The 24979-nt window shown below is 51.2% G+C and overlaps 10 protein-coding genes across 10 annotated transcripts; 7 read left to right on the forward strand and 3 right to left on the reverse strand.

Annotated features, from left to right (window-relative positions):
• Positions 1-97: 97 nt before the first annotated feature.
• Positions 98-1964, forward strand: MYCFIDRAFT_30104 (sterol reductase/lamin B receptor; the record flags this gene model as incomplete). The annotated part of the gene is made up of 2 exons (XM_007924175.1): positions 98-144; positions 206-1964. 2 exons carry the CDS (start codon positions 98-100, stop codon positions 1962-1964), a joined length of 1806 nt encoding a protein of 601 aa, XP_007922366.1.
• Positions 1965-2856: 892 nt separating this feature from the next.
• MYCFIDRAFT_151930 (uncharacterized protein) lies at positions 2857-3978 on the forward strand (the record flags this gene model as incomplete). The annotated part of the gene is made up of 1 exon (XM_007925852.1): positions 2857-3978. The coding sequence occupies one exon, from the start codon at positions 2857-2859 to the stop codon at positions 3916-3918; it is 1062 nt and encodes a 353-aa protein (XP_007924043.1). The 3' UTR covers positions 3919-3978.
• Positions 3979-5956: 1978 nt separating this feature from the next.
• On the forward strand, positions 5957-6694 carry MYCFIDRAFT_194859 (uncharacterized protein; the record flags this gene model as incomplete). Its single annotated transcript, XM_007925853.1, has 1 exon — positions 5957-6694. One exon carries the CDS (start codon positions 5957-5959, stop codon positions 6692-6694), a length of 738 nt encoding a protein of 245 aa, XP_007924044.1.
• A 373-nt stretch (positions 6695-7067) lies between these two features.
• Positions 7068-8626, forward strand: MYCFIDRAFT_186960 (uncharacterized protein; the record flags this gene model as incomplete). The annotated part of the gene is made up of 4 exons (XM_007925854.1): positions 7068-7230; positions 7534-7620; positions 7676-8421; positions 8486-8626. The coding sequence occupies 4 exons, from the start codon at positions 7068-7070 to the stop codon at positions 8624-8626; spliced, it is 1137 nt and encodes a 378-aa protein (XP_007924045.1).
• Positions 8627-9206: 580 nt separating this feature from the next.
• MYCFIDRAFT_63192 (uncharacterized protein) lies at positions 9207-11034 on the reverse strand (the record flags this gene model as incomplete). Its single annotated transcript, XM_007924492.1, has 4 exons — positions 9207-10259; positions 10316-10576; positions 10633-10839; positions 10903-11034. 4 exons carry the CDS (start codon positions 11032-11034, stop codon positions 9207-9209), a joined length of 1653 nt encoding a protein of 550 aa, XP_007922683.1.
• Positions 11035-11355: 321 nt separating this feature from the next.
• Positions 11356-13794, reverse strand: MYCFIDRAFT_115265 (uncharacterized protein; the record flags this gene model as incomplete). The annotated part of the gene is made up of 2 exons (XM_007925855.1): positions 11356-13416; positions 13630-13794. Coding segments are annotated over 2 exons (2226 nt in total), but the record flags the coding sequence as incomplete, so codon positions are not given.
• A 578-nt stretch (positions 13795-14372) lies between these two features.
• MYCFIDRAFT_186963 (uncharacterized protein) lies at positions 14373-15944 on the forward strand (the record flags this gene model as incomplete). The annotated part of the gene is made up of 4 exons (XM_007925856.1): positions 14373-14552; positions 14606-14975; positions 15030-15284; positions 15343-15944. 4 exons carry the CDS (start codon positions 14373-14375, stop codon positions 15942-15944), a joined length of 1407 nt encoding a protein of 468 aa, XP_007924047.1.
• Positions 15945-16771: 827 nt separating this feature from the next.
• On the forward strand, positions 16772-20175 carry MYCFIDRAFT_49381 (glycosyltransferase family 35 protein). The gene is made up of 6 exons (XM_007924345.1): positions 16772-17062; positions 17140-17419; positions 17474-18340; positions 18416-18423; positions 18578-19404; positions 19455-20175. Exons 1-6 carry the CDS (start codon positions 16856-16858, stop codon positions 19939-19941), a joined length of 2676 nt encoding a protein of 891 aa, XP_007922536.1. The 5' UTR covers positions 16772-16855; the 3' UTR covers positions 19942-20175.
• A 296-nt stretch (positions 20176-20471) lies between these two features.
• MYCFIDRAFT_86541 (uncharacterized protein) lies at positions 20472-21784 on the forward strand. The gene is made up of 2 exons (XM_007925586.1): positions 20472-21113; positions 21170-21784. The coding sequence occupies exons 1-2, from the start codon at positions 20547-20549 to the stop codon at positions 21536-21538; spliced, it is 936 nt and encodes a 311-aa protein (XP_007923777.1). The 5' UTR covers positions 20472-20546; the 3' UTR covers positions 21539-21784.
• A 345-nt stretch (positions 21785-22129) lies between these two features.
• On the reverse strand, positions 22130-24550 carry MYCFIDRAFT_172634 (uncharacterized protein; the record flags this gene model as incomplete). The annotated part of the gene is made up of 14 exons (XM_007925857.1): positions 22130-22154; positions 22205-22290; positions 22321-22911; positions 22988-23119; positions 23146-23295; positions 23331-23414; positions 23441-23460; positions 23497-23742; positions 23771-23898; positions 23975-24011; positions 24041-24234; positions 24270-24287; positions 24313-24479; positions 24512-24550. The coding sequence occupies 14 exons, from the start codon at positions 24548-24550 to the stop codon at positions 22130-22132; spliced, it is 1917 nt and encodes a 638-aa protein (XP_007924048.1).
• Positions 24551-24979: the final 429 nt, after the last annotated feature.

Raw genomic sequence — 24979 nt, forward strand, 5'->3', positions numbered from 1 at the left:
CACTGTTCGCATGCGCATGCACTCATCACTCACTCTAGAATATCCATATCTTAGTAGAGATTGGGACATACAGCGCGCGTTTGCGTGGTGAGTCAACATGTCCGAACGACGAGTTACGCGCAGCGCGACCGGCAAAACGCCCAGGTACGGCCAGAAATCACATGTAAACAACTTTTCGCCTTTGCTGACCACTCCGCCCGTGCAGGAAATCCATGGTCCCTGACGGCTTCGTCGAGACTCCAGGCTCGCGACGACGCACCACGAGAAAATCTGGCGCCCCTTCTTCAGACGATCGCTCTCCATCGCCCGTACAAGAAATCACCGCTGTCTCCCAAAAGAACATCACATGTGCAGATGGCGACGCGAGGAAGGCCAATGGTCATGCCAACGGACATACCAATGGACATGCCAAGGGACACATGAATGCTTCGCTCAAGCCCAGAGTCATTGACGGCTGGCTTGAAGGCTCCGATCCAAAGATCGACCATGATCCTCACTACGACTTTGGAGGCACACTGGGCGTATCGGCCATGATGCTTGGATTCCCCTTGCTCATGTGGTACATGTGGATAGGCGCTACCTACTACGACGGCAAGTTCCCATCTGAGCCAAACATGTCCTGGTCCCAATTTGCCAAGCATCTCTTTCATCTCGCATACACTGGCGCATTCCCGCATGCAAAGGCCTGGGCCATATACTGGACTTTCTTCGTCTTTGAAGCCATCCTCTACCTGTTCATGCCTGGAGTCTACGCAAAGGGCAAGCCACTGCCACACGAGGGCGGCAAGCAGCTTACATACTACTGCAATGGCGTGTACAGCTTCTATTTCTCCATCGTCGTCGCTCTGCTCCTGCACTACACCGGTCTTTTCAAAATGTACACCTTGATCGACGAGTTTGGCCCCATCATGTCAGTCGCCATCTTCACCGGCTTCATCGTCAGCATCATCGCTTACGTCTCTGCTCTCGCTCGTGGAGCCCAACATCGCATGACTGGCAACCACATCTATGACTTCTTTATGGGCGCCGAGCTCAACCCACGCATGTTTGCCTGGCTCGATTTCAAAATGTTCTTCGAGGTCCGCCTTCCATGGTTCATCCTTTTCTTCACTACCCTTTCCGCAGCTTTCCGCCAGTACGAGACCTACGGATATGTTACTGCTGAGGTCGGATTTCTCCTGATGGCTCATTGGCTCTATGCCAACGCCTGCTGTAAGGGAGAGGAAATGATCGTCACTACCTGGGACATGTATTACGAGAAGTGGGGTTTCATGCTCATCTTCTGGAACTTGGCTGGTGTGCCTTTGAGCTACTGCCATTGCACTGTCTACCTGGCCAACCATCATCCATCCGAGTACCAATGGTCAAAGCCGGTCCTGTTCTTCCTCTACGCCGCCTACCTCTTCGCATACTGGGTGTGGGACACCGGCAATAGCCAGAAGAACATGTTCCGTTCCATGGAGAGAGGATACCACCAGCACAGAAAGACCTTCCCTCAGCTGCCATGGAAGTATGTGGAGAACCCACAGTCGATCAAGACCGAGACTGGCGATTCCATCCTCGTTGATGGTTGGTTCAAGTATGCTCGCAAGATTCACTACACCGCCGACATGTGGTTTGCGCTGAACTGGGGCCTTATCACTGGATTCTCAAGCCCTTTTCCATGGTTCTACCCTGTCTTCTTTGCCCTGATGATAGTGCATCGTGCGTACAGAGATGTGCAGAGATGTAGAGAAAAGTACGGTGACGCGTGGATTGAGTACGAGAAGAGAGTGCCGTACATGTTCATTCCGGTGAGTATCTTCGTCGTTCATAGTCGCCTTCTCATGCTGACGTTGCTGCGCAGTTCGTCATCTAAATGCCGCAGATTTTGTCTTGGGGACGGAACGTGTAAAGTAGTCAACACGGAGAGCGTGCGGAATAGTGTGGGTCGTGGGTGTTTTTGTGCGTGGCGTTTGAGCTGAAAGTGTACAGCGCACGTGTCGATGCCATCGAGGGAGTGTTGGATACACTCCTCGTCTACTTACTCGCTAATTGTCCAATCTCGTATGGTAATGCCGCGGCTCGGTTCCTGTCGAAGTCGGGAAACTGTCAACTTCTCCAGGCGCGTCATTCCTCCAAGACTATACTCCCTGGCATTATCTTGAAGCGCGCATCTACCACGGTTGACAGTTCTTGATGCGTGAATCAGCTTCCTCCGGCGCGCTGTACGCGATGCCGAAAGTGTCGTCTGACCGAGCTTGTGGAAGCTCTCCGCAGCCAACCAGATTACCGTACCGAACGGCGTGGTCGACGGACTTCATTCTCTCTCTGCACCTCCTCGATCGACATCACCGTCACCGGATCGACGAACACACCAAGTGATGTGCACACTGCACTTCACAGCAAGGCACCTTTGCGATCTCGTTGGACACGCGTTTCTACACTATCTATCTATATGGACAGCAAGCTGCACGTTCGGCTCTTGCGATATATGCATAGCTTTCGCACACTCGCCATCTGACTTTCGAAGTCATGAAGATCACGGCTACTCTCTGGGCATATCCCCGGCCGTTGAATGACGACTGACTTAGAAGCTAAGAAGCGCCGATCGAGCAGTGAGTGTACCATGGCTGGAACATGTGCACGAAAAGGTGCACGATGTGCCTGATGGCGTAGTCGTGGATCAGCTGGTACAGAGAACTCATGTACATAAGGTGGGAGGAGTGTCGGCGCGTCGCTACGGCCGTTCAGGCTCGTATGCACATCTGGTACGCTCTTTTTACTGCTGCCCAGCTTCAGGTTGCCATATAGACTACATTGCAGCCGCGCTCCATCCATCTCGTCGCTGCTCAAATCACGATACAGCTTGCCACGATGTTGGCAGCATTGCTTCTCGCTTTCGGGCTCACCGCACACGCAGTGCCGTTCGAACGACGACAAGCAGCACCATCAGACGTGCCAGACTATGTAACCAAATATGCACCAATCGTACACCTCTTCTCGGCGGAGTCTTATTTTCCTTCCGACATTGGAGCTCAGCTCGCAAACACAAAAGCATACATAAACTTGACTTCCGCGGATAGTGGACCATCAACGCTGACACTCGACAACCTCAATGATCTGAATAATCTTGCGAACTCGAGCGATGGCAAGAATGTCTATCTCACCTCCATCTACGATCCCACCACTGACCCACGACCTCAATACCTCTACGGCGTAAAGCCTGACAGCAATGGCAAGACTGACAATGCCATCAGTTCAGCCATCATCACCGTCGACAAAGGCAACAATACATTAGACGTATTCTACTTCTACTTCTACGCATTCGATTACGGCGGAGACTACATAGCCGTCGGCAACGTGGGCAACCACGTCGGAGATTGGGAGCACAACATGATCCGCTTCGAAGACAGCAAGCCCACGCAAATCTACTACAGCCAGCATTCCGGAGGTCAAGCTTTCGACTACTCGGCCACAGAGAAGTACGCAAGTACTGGCCGAGCAATCACATATTCCGCCAACGGCACTCACGCCAACTATGCCACCACAGGAACTCACGACCACACAATCCCAGGCATCAATCTTCCCGCTGGACCCGTCGAAGACCATTCCGACGCAGGACCAGTTTGGGACCCGACTCTTTCGGCATATTATTACAGCTACACCCCCTCTTCCAACACTTTCACGCCGTATAGCGATAATGCACCCGTGAACTGGCTCTATTTCAATGGTCAATGGGGTGACGATAGATATCCGGAGTCAGATCCCAGACAGAAGTGTTTTTTGGAGATTGAAGGTTTGTGTCAGTATAGTTCTGGACCGAATGGACCTCTGTTTAAAGATCTTGATAGGAAGAATGTTTGTCCGGATGGGAAGTCGTGTGAGGTTTTGCCTTTTTTGCTTCCTAGAGAGGATGATGGGGGGTTGATGAGGTGAGTGATAGAAGGGGACTGGCTCCTTTCGGAAGCTCCGTGGATGCAGCTCTCGTGTCTTCCCACTAGAGGTCTGAGTGGAGATAGAGAAGGGATAGGTATTAAAGAAGCAGACCATGTTGTTGTTATTTGAAACGTGCTTATATCACGCAATGAGCCCACACGCGCTCCATTCTTCAAGCATCGATCCGAGATGTGTCGTCTAACAAATCACGCCACATGGAACATCTTCAGACATCCCAGCAGATCTCCATCGGAAAGCGCCGCCCAGGTGCTCCACAACCGTGACGGCATGCGACCACGAGCGGGACATCAGCCCATGTCCCATCTGCCGACTCTCCTGACATGGTCATGCCGTACACCAAAGCCGTGATTTCGTGACAATCTGTCGGATGCGAATTCATATACAGTGCATGAAGTAGGCAGACACGTAACGCATTTCTTCTCCAACCACATCCACATCAACTCTCATATATCAAACAGACACAGACATTGATTCTTTTTCTTTCTCACCATGGTCCAACCACCAGCCACCAACAGAAAGGACTCAACAAGCAGTACGGATACAGAAAGCAACCCCTACTATCCCACTCGCCTCGAAAACTATTTCAACGTCGTGGCTACTGCTCTCCATACCACAAAACCCGCTGTCCATTTATATTTTTTAAAACAACAGGAAGCAGCGCACAAAGCATGTCGACAACGACGATGATGATGATGATGAAAACTTTCGCGGTTTTTCTAGGAGGTTTCGCTGTTGTGTAAGATAAATAACCACCACCACCACCACGTCGCTCTCGCCTTATCTTATACTAACTAGTTCTGATATTTTAGATTCGGAACACGAGCTTCTAACGCTTATGCCCGAGGTACTGGGATTTTTGCCGGACGTTCGTCGGATTCGCAGACGTTTGAGAGGATTTCGAGGAGAGAGGAAATTCGAAGGGGGATTTGGAGCGAGCTTGAGTGGTTGCATGAGAGGGATTTGAGTGGTAGTTTGTGAGGGAGGGAGGAGTGGGGAGGGTGGTAGAATCAAGAGGTGTTTTGGGGCGGTGGGGTTTGGATTAACAGGACGAGGACGAGGATGAGGCGTTTTAGTGGGTGGGGATATATCGTTTGGACTTTTGGGGTTGGGTTGGTAGGATGGGTACGGAGTGCTTATGGATTAGACACATACAGTGCAATTTGGAGTTGCAGTACCTACCTACCGTGTCTCTGTACACTGCTTCACAAGTGCTAGTCCATGTTCCAGATCAGACCATGCCCATGTCCATGTCTGCCACGCCACTACCATGTGCTGCACGCTGATATAAGAGGTAGGTACCTATGTCTTGCTATAGGCGTCATTTGCCGCAGGAAATGCCAATGCTTCTCCAAAGGTGCTTGCCATTAAGAACGCGGGCATTCCTGCGCCGCCATCGATTGTCAACCCAGGCATTCTAATGTGACCGGTGTCCTGACCCCATATGTTGGCATTCCAAGATCTCTCGTCTTATTCTAGGCCACAAGCTGCTCGTTGGTCGGAATGATCGATGATTGCTTAGACCAGCAGAAGTAGATCTCGTGTCTGGCTTGCAGCAGGTCGAAGACGACGAGACGATGTGGGTGGCAGAGCATGAACAACAATCTCGAAATCGTAAGATATGGCAGAAGGCTGGAAGTAGAGCAGCAGTGCGATCCGGAGGAGGAGTATGTGCATGTGCTGAAGGAGGAAGTGGCTGGCAAGATGGCAGCCGACCTCAGATGTTCTCATCCCTAGCTGCGTACTTTTCATACCGTGTTGACCTTCATTTCCTTTGCCCCCTCGCTGTGACACACACATCACCATAGCAGAGCTTGTGACACTTGTTACTATGAGTCCAGGCATCATGGAAAAGATTGCCAGGGGGATAGAGGGATAGACTGCCGACAGCGACAGCTTTCGGCCGGCGGGCAAGTTGTATGCACGAAGCCAAAGTGGTGAGCAACTCTTCCGACCCAACACCTCACCAACAACAGCAGATCAAGACTGAAGCACTTGATACTACTTGACGAAGATCGCTATGGAGACTCAGATCGTGCTACGATGGGCGAGACGCGAAGATATTCCATACATGACAGAGATCTTGAAGACCAATTTTCTCACCTTCGAATTCCACGACCATTTTTGCCCAACTCGAAGGGAGAACCAGGAGGAGTTCTACAACTTCCTACTTCGCCGCATCAAGCAATTCTTCATGAAGCCAGAATGTCGATACATGGTTGCAGAAGCCACAACCCCATCTATCAATGGCAAGCAGAGCACCGAAATCGTCGGCTTCGCCTCCTGGGAAGCCCAGGGCGACGCCAATATTGTCGGGCAGGAATGGAGAAGCCAACGAGCTGGAGTATATGCTGGATTCGAGAGAATGCTAGGTGGCATCGAGCTGGAGTACTACCGCTACTTCTTGAATAGAATCTTCGACTACAAAGGCTTCGCAATGTGTCTGGACCGACTGCATTCTGTCTACGAAGGTGTGCAGGGTCTGGATCCGTGCATGCACCTGCAATTCTTGATGGTCGCTCCGAAGTGGCAACGCGGTCAGCGGGGAACTGGTGTTGGCAAGCGTCTCTTCCAATGGGGCGTGGATGTTTCCGAAAAGACTGGAATCCCTCTGGTCATCGAGAGTAGTCTGCTGGCCTACAACTTCTACTTGAAGAACGGCTGTAAACTGCTGAAGGAAGTCCGCATCGATTTGGTTCCTGAAAAAGCTTACGATCTTCCTGTTGTGTGGTACGAGCCGAAAAAGATCCCGACGTAGATGTCGACTCTGCTCGTGGTGCTCTTCAATACCTCCAGGCCTTTGTACATCGTGAACCAAAGGCCCATGAAATCGATTTCCTCCGCGACTACAGTGCTGGTGTGCATACTATCGGCCATTTTGAATGAGCTCGCATCGAGGTCAAGTCTTCAGTCTCAGTCTGAACGATCCTTGAACAGAAATCCTAGAGTCAAGATGGACCAATGAAGGAATTCACAGCGGCGTTTAGGAACTCAGGTGATATTATGCAGGGCGAAAGCTATATCAAACAATTCGAACGAGTACGGCATCTACACTGGCATTGCCCGGAACTGTTTCCAGGCCCCACTTCGACAATGTCAGCTTTGTCAGCCTAGCGGTGCTGTCATCACTAATGGGCACTCTCGCGCTCCACTCCGGACGTACAAACCTCAGCTTATGGGTCCTGAAGGATGACACCTCGTCACGTAGAGTCGTACAAATTTTCAGCCGCCATGTTGCAGATTCGCATTTTACGACTATCACGTCCGGCTCGGTTCTTCACGAGCACGAACCTTGTTCGTCCAACCGAGCTCCTCTCGCCAAGACCACCAGGGTGCTACTCAAGGACTAAACACATAAAGTGAGCTGACTATCCACATTATATACCAAACATTTTGGTCTTTTGTGCCAATCCATAAGCTCTCTACGCTTACAAAATGGTCAAATACGAAGAACACGAGGCCACCTACACTCACGATGGCGAGAAGAAGATCTTCTATCTTGCTGCTGGGCCAAAGCATGGGCCGACCATCGTCTTTGTACATGGCAAGTTTAGCGTCGTTAGGAATATATTGAATATGGCTGACGAATATCTCAAGGCTGGCCTGCGATTGCGAAGACGTGGAAGAACCAAATTGACACCTTCGCCAATCTGGGCTTCAGAGTGATTGCCCCAGACATGCCAGGTAAACTCGGCAAACACGGCTTACGCTTTCATCGCTACTGACAGGCATCGGGCAGGCTATGGTCGTACATCAGCACGCAAGAAGATCGAAGACTACTCTTTGGAGAGCATCAACATTGCAATGGCTGCTATGCTGGACCACGTCGGCCAGGAAGCTGCGATCTGGATCGGGCATGATTGGGGTTGTGGTGCGGTCTGGTCTTTCGCAGAGCACTACCCCGAGCGAACCATTGCAGTGGCAGGGTTAGCAGTGCCGAGCCATGTCATTGAGAAAGGTCTTGAAGAAGAGCTGAAGACTGTCAACCGCGACACTTATCCCGAAGACCAGTATCCTTACGGCCAGTGGGACTATCAACGATTCTATCAAGTCAACTTTGAAAAGGCTACATCATGGTTTGACTCCGATATCGCAGCATGCGTGCGTGCTTTCTATGCGAAAGGCAGTCCAGCCAGCCTCGGCAAGCCAGCCTTCACAGCGAATGTGCAGAAAGATGGTGGGTGGTTCGGTGGCCTCGAGAAGCCAGACCCAGCCTGGAAACAAATCCCGATCGAAGCAACCTGCATTGACGAGGATATCTACAAAGATCTCGTCGAAGCCATGGAGCGCACTTCATTCTACGGTGCCGATGCATGGTACGCGAACCACGAAACGAACCGAAAATACTTCTTCGAGAAAGCCAAGAACGATGGCTATCTCCATATGCCAACGCTTTTCATTCATGCGAGATACGACACCATCTGTGACACTTTCACATCTTCCCTAGCCGAGCCCGGCAGGAAGTTTTGTACAAACTTGACAGAGGTGAGCTGAGCATAAAAACAAAGTCTTTGAATGTGCTGCTGACTGACCGACCTTTTCCAACCAGGCAAGTATTGAAGCCGGTCATTGGGTCGCTCAAGAGAAGCCGGAGGAAGTCAACCAAATCATCACGAGATGGATTCTGGAATCTGTACCACAGCAGTGGCCGGGTTATTGGACTCGTGGGTTTGTTAAGTCGAAGGTCTGATGAGCAGGTAGCGAGATTTTTATTATTTGAAATCATAGAATCAGCTTTGGAAAACCCTGTCCTACTCTTCTACGAGCCTCTTTGTTTTTCCTTCCGATGGATAATACGCGAGTCGAGTCGCTGATGCCAAGCAGCTTCCCCATCACCCTCACCCTCACACTTCTCTCACTAGATAACGCGCCTTGTCTTACGCTTGCTAGATACTCTACGAATTCGACTCATCTCCTCAACGCACTTTTGCGACCGAACGAAGCCTGCTTTAGTCGTTCATGGTCGTAGGGATGATGATCGTTTGGTGCGAGTTTAAGGAATTATGGGTATGGTTCAGAATTGGAATTCAGCAATTTGATTGCGGATATGAGAATTTGGGGGGATATCAGTTTGTATTTTGAATGCGAGGTGGAGAGCGCAGGAAGAGAGGTATTAAAGATTAGGATTTGTGCGGCGTCTAAGATGCTAGATATGCGTTTCTGATGTGTGATCAGTGCTGTGTGCATGAGTTCCCCACCCGCTGGTTCTAATCTAGTGTGAACACCGAGTCATGCTGCATCATGAATTGCTTACTTCTTCCTCGCCACCGTCACTCTACCACGGTGAAAGCCTTAGACGCAGGAACTCCATTCCTCCTCTCGGCAATGTCTCTCAGCGTCTTCGGCGCATCACCTCTAGGCATATGCATCTCAACAAGTTGCAAACCCTTTCCCTCGTCGAACTTCGGATCCTTGAGCAATCCTTCCCGTTCAGACCTCGTTGAAATCTTCCAGGTTCTGAACTTATGTTTCGAAGAAGGCAAAGTCAGCACCTCGGGAAATTTGGAGTACTGCCATTGCGGGATGTCGTTGTAGCTCGCGTCCCATCCATGGATCCATCTCTCAATCTCATAGCCATCGTTCTCAATCACAAACATCGTGACGTCGAGATCGTGGCGGATGATGGTGGAGAGTTCTTGTGCGGTGAGTTGGAAAGCTCCGTCGCCTTCGAAACAGATGACTCGTTGGCCTTTGCCGAGTTCTTGAGCTGCTAGCGCTGCGCCTTGAGCTGCGCCTACGCCGTAGCCGATGCTTGACCACAAGATCTGGTTGATGATCGTGCAATTGCGCGGCAGTCGAGTTTCCCAAACGCCGATAAAGGATGTGCCGGTGTCGGTGATGAAGAAGTCGCCATCGCGGAGGAAGGATGCGAGCTGTGACCAGAGGTATATGTGTGTGATGGTCTCGCTATCCGTGCCGATGGGTGTTGATGGGGAGATCTTGGGAATGATCTTGGAGTCCTGTGAGAGCTTGCATGGGTCGAGGAGTTGGGTAAATCTAGGAATGAAAGACTTGAAGAAGACTTTCTCGAACTTCGCGTAGCCCACTTGAACGCAATCATACTCGATATCAATCTCATTGAGTTTCGAGAACTGGTGGGTGAAGCCGACGGTGTTCAGATCGGACTGGATGGTGCCAATTGTGATGATCAGATCGCTGCTCTCCAAAGCTTCTGCGACTTCTGGATGAGAGCCAGCTCCTGCGTAGACGCCATTAAAGTTCGGGAGGTCTTCGTTTACTGCGCCTTTGCCCATTGGTGCGGTGAATACGGGGAGTTGTGCTTTCACGATGAGCGCGTGCACAGCGGGAAGGATTCTGCGTCTCTGCGCAGCACCATCAACAAGACGGGTCTTCTGGCAGCGTACAACTTTTCCAGTACGATTTGTAGGGCCAAGTCTTCAGCTTCAGTATTGCTCGGGTGCGGTGAGACATCGATGGCAGTGTTGAGAAGCGTAGCATCGACATGCTCGTGGACCATATCCATCGGTATCTGCAAGTACACAGGTTGGGAGTCGATATAGCAGGTCCGCAGCACGCGGTCGATTTCGGCAGGTGCGGTGGCAAGATCCGTAAGATCGGCCTGAGCAGTTGTGATCTCTTTATGAATTCGTGCGAAGACTCTGAAGTCGCCGTTCCCGAGCTGTGCGGTTTGTCATCAGCGCGCAGCCAGGAACCTAGTGAGGATGATGCGCTTACAGTGTGATGGAGAAGAGCGCCATTTCTCTGGCTAGTCCTGGTAGGAGTGCCAACAATGTGAACAACAGGAACGCGTTCGGCGTACGAGCCCGCAGTGGCATTGACTGCGGAAAGCTCGCCTACACCAAAAGTCGTACATATTGCACCCAGTCCGTGAACTCTTGCATACGCATCAGCAGCATAGCCGGCGTTGAGCTCATTACAATTCTATCCTCTCGTCAGTGCTCTGTCCATTCCTACGTCGAAAGCGCCTGCGCGACCCAGACATACTCCCACCCAGTTCAAGCCACTGCTCTCCACATAGTCCAGCAGCGTCAGGTTGAAGTCACCAGGGAGGCCGTGAAGCGATTTGCAGCCCAACTGTTGAAGTCTTGCCAAAAGGTATTCAGCCAAAGTGATCATAACGATGGTGGAAACTGGTGTTGGTGTTGTTGCGATGCGCGCGCGTCATGTCCGTGACAGCGAGCGGCATGATTTTATCGTAAGACTTTTCAATCGTTAATGCTGTTGATCTGATGCTGAAACTCGGCTCAACGTGACAACGCGTTCACGCGCGATTGAAGAGCAGCATTGAAGAAATCGTTGACGCGCGAGTTTTCGGTCTGCTCATCCCGGCTCACTCATCACGGTATCATCCATCTGGCTGTCACCATGCGTCTGCTCGCCACTCGTTGTGGCTTTCTCCGTCGTACTTCCTCTTGTCCCGCGAGGCGTCTCGATCGCTTTCATCACGGCTTCCCCATCCTCGGGACCCAAAACACTATCGAGTATTCTGTGCGCGGCTTCAGCAGCCTCATCCTCGATTCCGGCTTCGAATATGTGCTGCTCAGTGAAGGCTATGCGTGTCATGCTGACCAGGAATTTGTGGTATCCGCCATGAACCGCGTGTAGCTTGGGCACAAAGTCAAAATTGTCGCCATACACACGAAGAAGGTGATAGATGAGGCGAACAGTCACGTTAACACATTTCGCCAGTAGATCATGAGTCGTTGAATTGTGCCTCTCTTCTTCCGACGACAAGCCGTAAGTCGGTCGAGCCTGGTACAGCTTTTTGACGTGAGCGTCCAGGAACCGGACGAGTCTGCCAATGGCACTTCGATTCTGTACCAGAAGCGTTCCGCCGTGATCTGTTTGGCACATCTGTCGAAGGACTTTGAGCACTTCAATCCTGAGCTCCAGTATTTCAGCGTCACTGTATGCCTCCTCACCCTGCGCCGCCTCCAGCACTTCAAAAAGCAGATTGGTGAGCCGATCAATTGTCCCTCTCTCGAATTCTGCTTGCCTCGTTGCATTCTGCGCAATCACTCCAAACGTCGTCTCGCGAGTCGCAGTCTGAAGCATTTCGAGTAGCGTCATGACTTGGCCAATGGGTTGTGCCTTGTTGAGCATAAGCAAGACAAATTGCTGCTCCATAGTTTTCCAAAAGATCTCAATGCGTTCGCCTTGCAACGAAGCAGCGTGGCAAAGATCTTGCAGGAATTCCAACACTCGCTCAACATCGATTTCATCAGCCTGTTCTTCGAATTTTCTTCGATCCATGCTTGCGGCAAACTTTCGATTGGTCGAGGCACGATACGTTGGAATTGCAATCAGCTCGATCGTCTGGGTGCATAGTGGAATTGCCTGCTCGAGCAATTGAGATTTTGCAGCTGAGGACTGAGTTCGCAAAGCGAAGCGTACCAGCTCCAAGATTAAGTAAAACGGGGCAAGATACTCCTCAGCCAGACATTTAGACCACAGGCTGATGCATACCTCAGCAACCCTCAAAGGTAGCGACTCATCGTTAGAAATGTAGGAGATGTCGTGCATGAGAATAGAGGAGAGAGTCTTGGTAGGTTGCGAAGGGAAGCTGTACTTAGCCAATGACTCCACCGTTGCCGCGTGACCCTCGTGTGGGAAGTGGTTGAGGAGCTGCTGCATGAATTCATACCTGCCATCCCTTTTGGTCGTTGCTTGCTCTGGTGGGCCAGTCGAGGCGAACGGTACCGCCGACTGACCGCCTGTACTCTCATGTCTGAGCTGGGCGGGCGGCTGCGTGAACGAGAGTGAATGCACCGGACTATCGTGAGCAGGCCGCTTCCGCTTCGCGCCAGCTTTCGGTGTTAGGTCGCCTCTCAACTTATCTCTGCTCCTGCTCGGGCTGGTTGTCATGTGCAATTCGCCATCATCGAAGCCGTCTCCAAGAGCCGTCCTCTTGATTTTCCTCGGAGTTTCTCGCTGCGTATTCTTTGCTCTCGACGGAACAGTCAGCCTTTTGGTACGCTCAGCTTCCTGGGCCAGATCGTGCTGCAAGAACCGATTGTCCGTCTCCATCTTTTCGCGTTCTTTTCGTTGAGCTTCAAGTTCAGCCTTGGATTTGGCTGCCTCCTCTGCGTGTAGCCTCTGCATGACCGAGATACGAGCTTCATATTGCTTGGTAGTCTTCTCTTGATTGCTGCGTACGATGGCAATCTCGCCCTGCTTCGCCCTCGCCTCGTCTCGTGCTTGTTGCTCCGACAGACGCAGTCTTGCCTGCTCTGCTTCTAGTTCTGCTATCCGGGCCTGCAATGCTGCCATATCCATTGACGCACCGGCCTGCACCGGTTTCGATAGCTGCGGTATCACAGCCTGAGGCCATCGCCCAAATGTCTGACCGTCCAACTCCTCGTCCGCTGCTGCGAAAGCAGCAGCCGTCTCCGGATCCAGTGCAGCAGATACTCTTCCGCCATTTCGCTGTACTGGTCGTGTTTGATAGCTCGGTCGGTGAGGCTGGATCTGGGGCGCCGGCTGAATGATTGTGGAAGGCTCGTCCAGGTCAATCACGTCCTCATCGTCAAAGCCATAATCGGATGATGGAGGGCGCGGAGCACTAGCAGGCGGAGCACTAGGTACCTGAGGCTGCGGCGGCTTCTGACTCGGCCTGCCAAAGGTCGACTGCGGTGGTCGCCATGGCAGATTCTTTGCGCTCCCTGGCCGATTTAGACTCGATGCGGTATGTGCCTGCTTACGTAGAGGAACAGGTGGTCTCGAGGACTGAGGTGGCTGCTGTTGCTGTACATGTCTCGGGAGCTGCGGGTTGGGATTGAGCTGCTGCTGAGTCGATCTGAATGCCTGCTGCTCAAGCCTGTCTAGAGTGTTGGCTGGAATGTCGTCCAGGTCATCGTCGGAGAAGAAGTCTTCCTCGGCCATCTTCGCAGCCTCTCTTCGCCATTGCCTGCACGCATACAGCACACGAACCCTCTGTGCTTCGTGTCGGAAGGCAGAATGGTCTCGTTCCGGTCGCGTTCGGATTCAGTGAGTCGCGTTGGAGGTCGCGCTAACTGCTTTCACATGATTGCGCCAAGAAACGAGGCGCTGCTTTGCATCACCTGCAAGGTGACATCGTAAGCGCAGTAGAACATCTTGTTTCTACTCCGACCACGTTCGCACGGCAACACGACTCGCCGTATCTTCACTGCGACTGCGTACTGAACGTCCTGCGATGCGACCGGCGAGACCGCGACAAACGTTTTCGACGAGACGAACAGAAATACTGTACGACACCACGTGGGTAGCTCTACAGCTCCCGCCAAATCCGCCAGCAAACATCCAGAGCCAGGCGGACCAGGAACAGGCAGGAAGTCACTCTACTTGATCATCGACGTCTCCCCATAGCTTCACGTGAGCTGCGCGATATCTTCGGAGCTGTCAGCACAAAAAGAATGACGAAACCCAAGAAAGACGTGACTTTCAAGCATCGCGAAAGGCGCATGAGCAGCAGCATGTCCGACCTCAACTACGAATCGCCGACCGACGAGCGAAGCCCGGTACGGTCGAACGGTCACAAAATTGCCAGTAGGAATGGCGCACCAAAATCGCCTAACAGGGAGGGATCGCGACCAAGGACGGATCGGACAGATACTACTGCCAGCGGATGGCAGACGGAAGACGAGAATGAAAAGGTACAAACACTATGTCGGGCTGTAAGAAGAGTGTGTGGCTGACCTATATCCAGCCTGTCCAAAAAGAACAATCCGACTTCGAAAAGAAGAAGCAGACCTTTATCACCCGCGGAATATGGACGATCGTGATGATTGCCATTTTCTTTGGCTGCATGTTCGCAGGTCACATCTATGTGATCATCGTCGTGACTGCAGTGCAGATTCTCTCCTTCAAAGAAGTCATCGCCATCTCAAATGTGCCGAGTAGGGCTCGAGCACTTCAATTTTCGAAATCGCTGAACTGGTACTTTCTGGGGACAACGATGTACTTCCTCTACGGAGAAAGCGTCATCTACTACTTCAAGCACATTGTCCTGATCGACAAGGTTCTGCTGCCCTTTGCGACACATCATAGGTTTATTAGCTTTATGCTCTACGTGATGGGTATGTAAATCTATCAACGATGGTATGAAATGCGTTGCTAATGACGCCTGCCAGGCTTCGTCTTCTTCGTTGGATCGCTGCAGAAGGGACACTACAAATTCCAGTTCACGCAGTTTGCGTGGACCCACATGGCCTTGTACTTGATTGTAGTCCAAGCACATTTCATCATGAACAATATTTTCGAAGGCATGATCTGGTTCTTCCTGCCTGTCAGCTTGGTCATCATCAACGATATCTTCGCTTATATTTGCGGAATTACATTTGGAAGGACACAATTGATCAAGCTGTCACCGAAGAAGACCGTGGAAGGTGAGCATGATCTTGATTGATGATCTCTATTCGGCGAGCTGACATGTCTATCTACCAGGCTTCGTCGGTGCCTGGATATGCACAATCTTGATGGGCTTTGGCTTCACTAACCTCCTTATGCGATCGAAGTACTTCATCTGCCCGGTCAACGACCTTGGCGCCAATATCTTCACTGGTCTTGAATGCGAGGCCAACCCAGTGTTCATCCCACATAACTACACACTACCCTTCATTCCTCACACCTGGGACTTCTTACCTCAGACACTCACAGTCTCGCCGATGCAATTCCACATCCTGGTCATGGCTTCCTTCGCCTCTCTGATTGCTCCATTCGGTGGCTTCTTCGCCTCTGGCCTTAAGCGAACATTCAACATCAAGGACTTTGGCGACTCCATTCCCGGACACGGCGGCATGACCGATCGCATGGACTGCCAATTCATCATGGGCTTCTTCTCTTACATGTACTACCAGAGCTTCATTGCCACGCACAAGGCCACGATTGGAGGGGTCATCGAAACTGCCATCACTGGACTCACGCCTGAAGAACAGATGGCAGTCGTGAAAGGCCTAGCACAGCATCTGTACAACCAGGGCACGATCAGTCACAAGGTGATAGAGTACCTCCAGGAAAACCTAGTTACGACGCTCAAGAAGAGATGATTGAGGAGCGTATTACGAAATTCGAATGTAGAAGAAAAGGTTCCAGCACTGATGGCGCTATTGGATGTTCGGAGAGCGGTCGAGCGATCTCTTTTGCACACAGCTTCTTTGTACACCTCCGTAATAGCCACCTATGTCGTCCACCACATCCGCAACAAGCATTGTACGCCAAGTGTCACACTGCAAAAGCAAGATTTCGGAAGCTTTGGACCTGTCTCTGTCTTGCTTGGTTCGCTGCCACACAGTCCTCCGTACGAAAGCGGGATGAGCGCGAAGGTTACCACGGGGAATACCAGGAACAGGTTCTATTGATAGGGGAGGTGAGTGTCTGCTAATATTTCCCGCCGCTGACGATGAAGTGATGCTCACCGAGCCTGTACACGACCCGACTGCATGCAAGGCGCGTATCCACACTCAACCCGCACAAGTGGATCCCGTTGTTGAGGCTCTTGGTTCGAGACAAGTGCAAGCCAAGCCAAGCCACGTCGGTGCTTGCTTCGCGTCGGGAACTGAGCGGGCAATCGTGATCGTCCAGTAATGCCATACTGTACTGTAGAACTACATACAAGACTCTAGCGTGCAAAGCAAACGGTGAGGGCTGCGGGCAATCGATTGATCGTCAGGTCACCGCCTCTTCGGTGTATGTCCGTGCTGTATTATATGCAGGTGTGAGGTGGCGGCACTGCAAAGCTACCCCATTGTACCCCGCGTCACATGCGCGTCGGCGTCGCCCTGGATGCCATTATTGAGCTGCAGCTCTCAACACGTTATTTTGGTACAAGAGTTTCGCTCCTGCCACTTTCCGACTTCTACACCACACCCTTCACCCTCAGTTTCTGCCTGAGAACAACGCTTGGGGCATTGGTTGGCATAGAAGGGTATACAGGCTTGATACAGACGAATTGGCAAGAATGGCGACAGCTGCCTCAAGCGCGACTGCGCCTCGCGAGCGAAAGCCAAGCACCTCAGCTCCCATCACCGACTTCCAGGGCCCAGTCGGACCACACGGTATTACGAGACCAAAGCACAAGCGAACAGTGACCGGATTTGGTCCACAGGAGATCAAGGCTGTCGAGGCCAGCATTCCAGAGCACCTGAGAGAAGCCTGGAAGAAATATGTGAGTCTCACCTGACTGAAGCAAGCTGACACACTACGGCGGTCGAATGCATAGAAGAATGAGCTGACAATGAATAGTCCGCCAGAGAATTTACCTCCAAGGACGACTTCGACCGAGAGGTTGTACGGCACATTGAGACGACCCTCGCACGATCGCTATTCAACTGCGACGAGGCAGCTGCATATGCAGGCACAGCTTTGGCTTTCAGGGACCGCCTCGTCATCGAGTGGAATCGAACACAGCAGAACCAGACATACCAGGACCCGAAGCGTGTTTACTACCTTTCATTGGAGTTCCTTATGGGCAGAGCTCTTGACAATGCCATGCTGAACACCGGAATGAAGGACATTGCGAGTGGCAAGTACTGCGAGGGAGAATATGATACGTATGTCGTGCTAACAATCCATATAGAGGGTGTCAAGGATCTCGGCTTCCGCATGGAGGATCTGATCGCCCAAGAGCGTGACGCTGCTCTGGGAAACGGAGGCCTCGGACGTCTTGCTGCATGCTTCCTCGATTCGCTCGCCACCCTCAACTACCCAGCTTGGGGTTACGCTCTCCGCTACCGATACGGTATCTTCAAGCAAGAGATTGTAGATGGCTATCAGGTCGAGATCCCAGACTACTGGCTTGACTTCAACCCATGGGAGTTCCCACGTCACGATGTTACCGTCGACATTCAGTTCTATGGCAATGTCAGGAAATACACCGACGACAGCGGCAAGCAGGTCAGCGTGTGGGAGAATGGCGAGATCGTCACTGCCGTCGCATACGATGCTCCAGTTCCAGGCTATGGCACAAAAACCACCAATAACCTACGCCTATGGAGCAGCAAAGCCTCACATGGAGAGTTCGACTTCACCAAGTTCAACTCTGGCGAGTATGAGGCATCAGTGGCAGACCAGCAGCGCGCCGAGACCATCTCCGCTGTGCTATACCCAAATGACAGCCTCGAGCGTGGTAAGGAGCTTCGCTTGAAGCAGCAATATTTCTGGTGTGCTGCATCCCTCTTCGATATCGTTCGTCGATTCAAGAAGTCCAAGAAGGCTTGGAAGGAGTTCCCGAACCAAGTCGCCATTCAGCTTAATGACACCCACCCGACACTCGCCATTCCTGAGCTACAGCGCATTCTGATCGATCAGGAAGGCCTCGATTGGGACGAAGCTTGGAGCATTGTGCAGAAGACCTTCGGATACACCAACCACACAGTCCTGCCAGAAGCTCTGGAGAAGTGGTCTGTTGGACTTATCCAGCACTTGCTTCCACGCCATCTTCAAAGTAAGTACATACCTGGGTTCTGAGCATGGCCCAATAGAGTAGACACTCGCTGACTTGCGTCCTCTTTGCTTTTAGTCATTTACGTGAGCAAATCCCTTTCTTATTGCACCAGCAACATGACTTGAGAAGCGTAGCCTCCAGACTCCGAACTTACCGGGCTTATTGGAGACGAATACAACATCTACTGACTTTATCGAAAACATGACGAAGAATCTCACTGATGATGACGCTGAACAGGATATTAACCTGAACTTCCTGCAATACGTCGAGAGGACATTCCCGAAGGAGCGAGACATGCTTTCCCGCGTGTCAATTATCGAAGAGTCCCAGCCAAAGATGGTCCGCATGGCCTACCTTGCAGTCATTGGCAGCCACAAGGTCAACGGTGTTGCCGAGCTGCACTCTGACCTGATCAAGACTACCATCTTCAAGGACTTTGTCAAGATCTACGGCCCAGACAAATTTACAAACGTCACCAACGGTATCACTCCACGACGATGGCTGCACCAGGCCAACCCGCGTCTCTCCGAGCTGATCGCCAGCAAGCTTGGAGGCTACGACTTCTTGAGAGATCTGACACTGCTTCACAAGATTGAGGCTTACGTCGACGACAAGGACTTCCGAAAGGAGTTCCAAGAAATCAAGTTCGCCAACAAGGTCCGTCTTGCCAAATACATCAAGGACACCCAAGGCTTCACGGTGAACCCCGCCAGCTTGTTCGACATACAGGTGAAGCGTATTCACGAGTACAAGAGACAGCAGCTGAACATCTTTGGTGTCATCCACCGATACCTGGAGCTGAAGGATATGTCTCCTGAGGAGCGCAAGAAGGTGCAGCCAAGAGTCAGCATCTTTGGTGGCAAGGCAGCACCTGGATACTGGATGGCCAAGACTGTGATCCACCTAATCAACCAGGTTGCGAAGGTTATCAACCAGGACAAAGATATTGGCGATCTGCTGAAGGTCATCTTCCTTGAGGATTACAATGTCAGCAAGGCTGAGATGATTGTGCCTGCAAGCGACATTTCTGAGCACATCTCGACCGCCGGTACTGAGGCTTCAGGGTGAGCATGAACTTCTGCTTGAGTCCTATGACATGCTAATAGTTTTCTAGTACCTCGAACATGAAGTTCGTGCTCAACGGTGGTCTGATCATCGGTACCTGCGACGGCGCCAATATTGAAATCACTCGCGAAGTCGGCGAGGACAACATCTTCCTCTTCGGTAACCTCGCCGAAGATGTCGAAGATCTCCGCCACTCCCATTTCTACGGCGAATTCAAGATCGACCCTCTCCTCGAGCGCGTATTCAAGACGATCCGCGAAGGCACTTTCGGCGATGCCGGTCAATTCTCAGCCCTGGTCAACTCGATCGTTGACCACGGCGACTACTACCTTTGCTCCGATGACTTCAAGAGCTACGTTGATACTCAGCGCCTGATCGACGAGGCATACAAGAATCAGGAGGAATGGTTGACCAAGACAATCACATCTGTGGCTCGCATGGGCTTCTTCAGCAGCGATCGATGTATCGATGAGTATGCAGAGATGATCTGGAACGTGGAGCCTCTTCCCCCACCCCAGAGCAATGGAGTCTCTTAGAAAGATTCCCTGGGTCGAATTTCGAGGAAGGAGCGACGGTTGAGGAGGATGCTGAGGGGAATTCGCGAGGAGGACGGTAGACAGCTTTTTGGTCGAGGAGGGTCCATGGCTCGTTCCCCGAATTGAGACATCTAAACATCCTTATACAAACGAAGATTACGACGATCATCATCAAAAGAAAGAGATATATAGCATACATAATATCGGTATTTGAAGGGTCTGCGGTATGTTTTTATCTCTGTTTGCTTCCAGTATGGAAGTGGCTGGAGGGCTGGAGGGCTGGCTGCTGAAGCGAGAAATAACTCCGCCGAGTGGTCATGGTCGAGTCCTTGATGACTGGCACCGCAGTCTCGTCTTCAGCTATGAAACAAACTCAAGACACTTTGCATGTGACATCCATCGAGTTGGTCTTGGCAAGATTGCGACCCTTGCCCCACTTGCCGCTCTGCCCCACTTGCCGGTTTGAACTTCTTTGGAGTCATTCGAGGTTCGAGCTTCAACTTGACCGAAATTCAAACAAGTTACCACCACAACCCTCGAGCGCACCCAATCGCCAACGAAGGCACACTCCAAACACACAATATCGAGAAAGAAACAGCGCCACCATGTCGCTCACGAATTGCCGCTTCTACGAGGAGAAATATCCTGAAATCGACTCCTTCGTCATGGTCAACGTCAAGCAGATCGCCGAAATGGGAGCATACGTCAAGCTGCTGGAATACGACAACATCGACGGTATGATTCTGCTATCCGAACTGTCGCGACGACGTATTCGCTCTATCCAGAAACTCATCCGCGTCGGTCGTAACGAGGTCGTCGTTGTACTGCGTGTGGACAAGGAGAAGGGATACATTGATTTGTCCAAGCGTCGAGTCAGCCCTGAGGATATCATCAAGTGCGAAGAGCGGTACAACAAGAGCAAAATGGTTCACAGCATCATGCGACATGTGGCCGAGAAGACGAACACACCGATCGAGGAGCTTTACCAGGACATTGGCTGGCCACTCAACAAGAAGTACGGCCATGCGGTCGACGCCTTCAAGCTCAGCATTACCAACCCGGATGTGTGGAACGAGGTCACCTTCAAGAATGAGGTCATCAAGGACGAGTTGATCAGCTATATTGGCAAGAGGCTCACACCGCAGCCCACCAAGGTTCGCGCTGACGTCGAGGTATGTTGTCAAATCTCCTCCACGCGCTGTACTTTAGATGCTAACCGATCTTCCAGGTCACATGTTTTGGCTACGAGGGCATCGACGCCGTCAAGACTGCTCTGCGCGCCGCCGAAGCAAAGAACACTCCAGACACGCAAGTTAAGGTCAAGCTTGTATCGCCGCCACTCTACGTCCTCACCTCGCAAACCATCGACAAGAACAACGGCATCGAGGTGCTCAACGAAGCTATCAAGGAGATCGACAACAACATCCGCGGCGCAGGAGGAAACTGTGTGATCAAGATGGCACCAAAGGCAGTTACGGAGAACGATGACGCCGAGTTGCAAGCGCTCATGGACAAGCGTGAGCGTGAGAACCAGGAAGTCAGTGGTGACGAAGACGATTCAGAAAGCGACGAGGGCATTGTTGCGGCGCATGACTAGAAGGACCAGCGTGGCGTCAGGCGTTCGGGAAATACTGAAAATGCGACTTGAGTGGAGAGTCAGGATGCTCAAGATCCTATGGGAAGGGCATCATGCATGCATATGCACATGAGCAGCGACAGGCATCGGCAGGGGCAGCACAACTAATGTGCGCGGAAGAAAAGCATGTATGGCATAGAGAGCTCACGAAAGCATTCCGTGCCAGAACAGATACGACTTGGAAATGAAGCATGGCTCTCTATCACGAATCAGCAGTTGCAAATCCCATCTTCTGTCTTGCCATTTCAATGGATAAGAACCGACTGCTCGATCAGGCTGGGAACGAAAGCCCTTGCCAAGACGTGACCATGCTGAAGAAGCCTTGCAAAATATAGCATGCCCAAGTAAGATACAAGATATTCGTCGTACCGTAAAGACTATTCGTTGGGCACGTCAGGTATGATACACCCTACCCATACGCAAGCCATTACACGTAGCGTGATTGAGCGGACGAGATGGATGATGAACTACTGCAAGAGAAAGTCAAGATCAGAATTTGCAAAGTACAAAAATGCTCCCTAATCCCATGATTCGTAATATTGCCACAAATCTCTAATCAACGCGCTGGGCAAAAAGCCTGATCTCTCTGCACTTACGCTTAAGCCTTCCACCAAACTTTACCTTCACCGCAGCTGCACGTTGGCTGAATCCTGGCGATATCCGTCGCTGCGAGCTTCTACACATTGACCATCGCCAAGGCCAGCGGCTCTAGACTAGCAATATGGCCCGCCATCGAAATCGACGAAGTGAGCATTTACCGCAGCCTGTTCGTCAGCAGGCGAAAAGTTCGTCACATGCAGCCCGGGAGGAGATGGATCTAGCTCCTCACCAGAGCTATCCGAATCCAGTGTCATGTATTGAGCCGTGCTGTGAGAGACATTCGAGATCTCGTCGGGGGACTCATCGATATCGAAATATGAGTCGATTTGTTGACGATGTGGATAGGGCGTCGGCGGTGTCAGGGAACTTGAACAGTCTGAGTGCACCGGCACCGAACCTTTTGTGTCGCTCCCGGTGTTTCTTCGACGCAACGCAAGTTTTACGCGTCGTACCATCTTGCCGATGCTTTTGGCTCTGGTGCGGAGTTTGGTGATTGCGTTTTGGATTGGCGTGGGAATGTAGCCTCGTGGCTTTCGATCTGGGTCTGGACTAGTCGCCATGCTTGGATTTTGCTGCTCCTCTACAGAAACGTATAGCGCGACTTGCTTCTGGAGCTTGTTTGATCCGTTTAATGTCTTGGAAAACATTTTGGGCGACTGATTGGGTTCGATAGGTGGCATGAACTGGTCCTGAATGGTTAAGTGTTTGATGTGAAATGCAGATCGCGAGGCTCCCTAATCAAAGTGGTTGAAGGGGTAGAAGTGGCCATAGTGCTGTTTATAACCTATTAGAAAAGGTGATGCCTAGTACTTGGCCATTTCCAGTCACTGGTAAAGCAAGTGAATCGCAGTGGAACGTAGAGGCAGAAGCGTGAACAAAGACATTCTGATAGAAGACGAAGGGCATGGTTGATCGCATTCCGGAACTTGGCAACATGAAGGTCTGTAAAGGTTCTCGAGGGCGAAAACGAGATTTGAGGGGAGGCAATAGGGGATTTTGAGATCCGTGCCTTTAATATCTACCTGTATCTTAGACGTGCAACAAGGAGCATTCAGATGAAGCAGATCATGCACTAGGAATGCTCCGACAATCAACCTCGTCAGATGAATGAGGCAGCGCTGCAGTAGACAAGCCAATGCTGCGCCAGCAGGACGTGGTTATGATGTGCCAGGCCATTTGCAAAGTAGAGCTGGACCGAGGTGGGTGCATGGCGTTGTAACATAGATGCGGCGTCGATCTGGTGCGATGCGCGTCGCGGAGAACGGAGACACCAGTGGCATTGTCTCAGCCTCGGCGTGTAGATGTCTCTTCTGCTTCACGCCGAGCGCTGTTCCTTGGTGCTCCCATGAGATACAGCTCAGCAAGCCTGGCCTCTGAGACGCGGCCCTCGAAGACGAATGGATCGCTTTCGGAGCTCTCGTTCTTCAGTGGCTGATCAGGCCCTTGATTATTCGCAGTGGTCTTCGCAACATTGCCAGGATAGATGATGGCATAGTTTGCACAATGATACCCACCACTGGCACTTCCGATGTCGTAGATTGCCTGCTCAGTCGAGACATGCTCTCCTACCTTTGCCTGCGGTGCTTTCGTGACGTCTGTGGTATGACTGGAGATGTTTTGACCCGCATGATCCATCTTCATACTGATCGTCCGCGAATGGAGACGCGGCGTCAGGAGGTCTCGAGAATCTGAGGGCATGCTGGTATTGGGAGGAAGCAGATCTGGATTTCGTCAGTGCATTTTATATTGCCTTGCTCGAGCTTCTAAGATCGATCTCCTCGCATAGTGAATGAAGACTCAAGCAGAGATCTTGGCTCGGGGAAGCGGGTCAGACCTGTGTTCGCGGATTCACGAGGTCTTCACAAGTTGTATATGTAAATGTGAGCTGCCCTGAGCCTTCCTTCTCCATGTTGTGATCGGGCAGAGTCGTGATGTTCTTCCATAACTCCTTTCTTGCTGATGCCATTTGGACGGGCTCCACATATCGTACCCAAGGGGATTTTGCCAGTGAGTCGCAGCTATTCACGCATCGCAGCACTCTCCATACTATTTCGTCTCTTGCGAGACTAACACAATGTCTCTTCCTCGTCACTCATCGGTCGTTCGCTGTCTCATCTTCAACTGCAGATCTCCACGAATACTTCAGACACTGCAATGCAAATGCAACTGGTCCGAGTGTGCTGAGTTCCCGAGTCTGCTTCGAGAACTCTCTGATTGTGCATGTGAATAGTGCCGTGGTGAGAATGGTCGCGTGGCTGGAAACAGGGAAAGTTGAGTGAATTCGGGTTAGTAAGCCTACCATCTGGTTGTCACTGCCGATAATATAATAGATACCGATTGGAAGGTATCTACTACTAGGGCTTGTCTTTTCATTTTGCAGCTAGCTGTTCTTGCTTACACACACTAGATTGACTGCTAAGCCTTTTCTCCTTGCTACCTAACCTAGACAGCCTTTTTACCTATAGTTATAGCTACTTTGCGGCTTGTTTAGTATAGTCTACAAGTAAGCTAAGCTAATCTAGACCCCCTAGATTAGATTAGCTTACTATAACCCTTAGATTAGATTAGCTTAGATTATCTCTAGAAGGACTAGATTATATTAGCTTATAATCTATAGAGGCTTTATATACTTACTACTAACTATAACGATTATAGAAGCCACTATAATCTTAAGCGACTATAGTCTACTATAACTAGTTACTACTAGACGACTACAGGTTATTAGTATCTAATACTATCTATATTTCAAACCTCTACGGTATCTATAGCTTAGCGCTACTATTTTCCTTTTCTTTTACCTTA

This window comes from Pseudocercospora fijiensis, assembly GCF_000340215.1.
Source record: "Pseudocercospora fijiensis CIRAD86 unplaced genomic scaffold MYCFIscaffold_2, whole genome shotgun sequence".
NCBI classification, from domain to species: Eukaryota; Fungi; Ascomycota; class Dothideomycetes; order Mycosphaerellales; family Mycosphaerellaceae; genus Pseudocercospora; species Pseudocercospora fijiensis.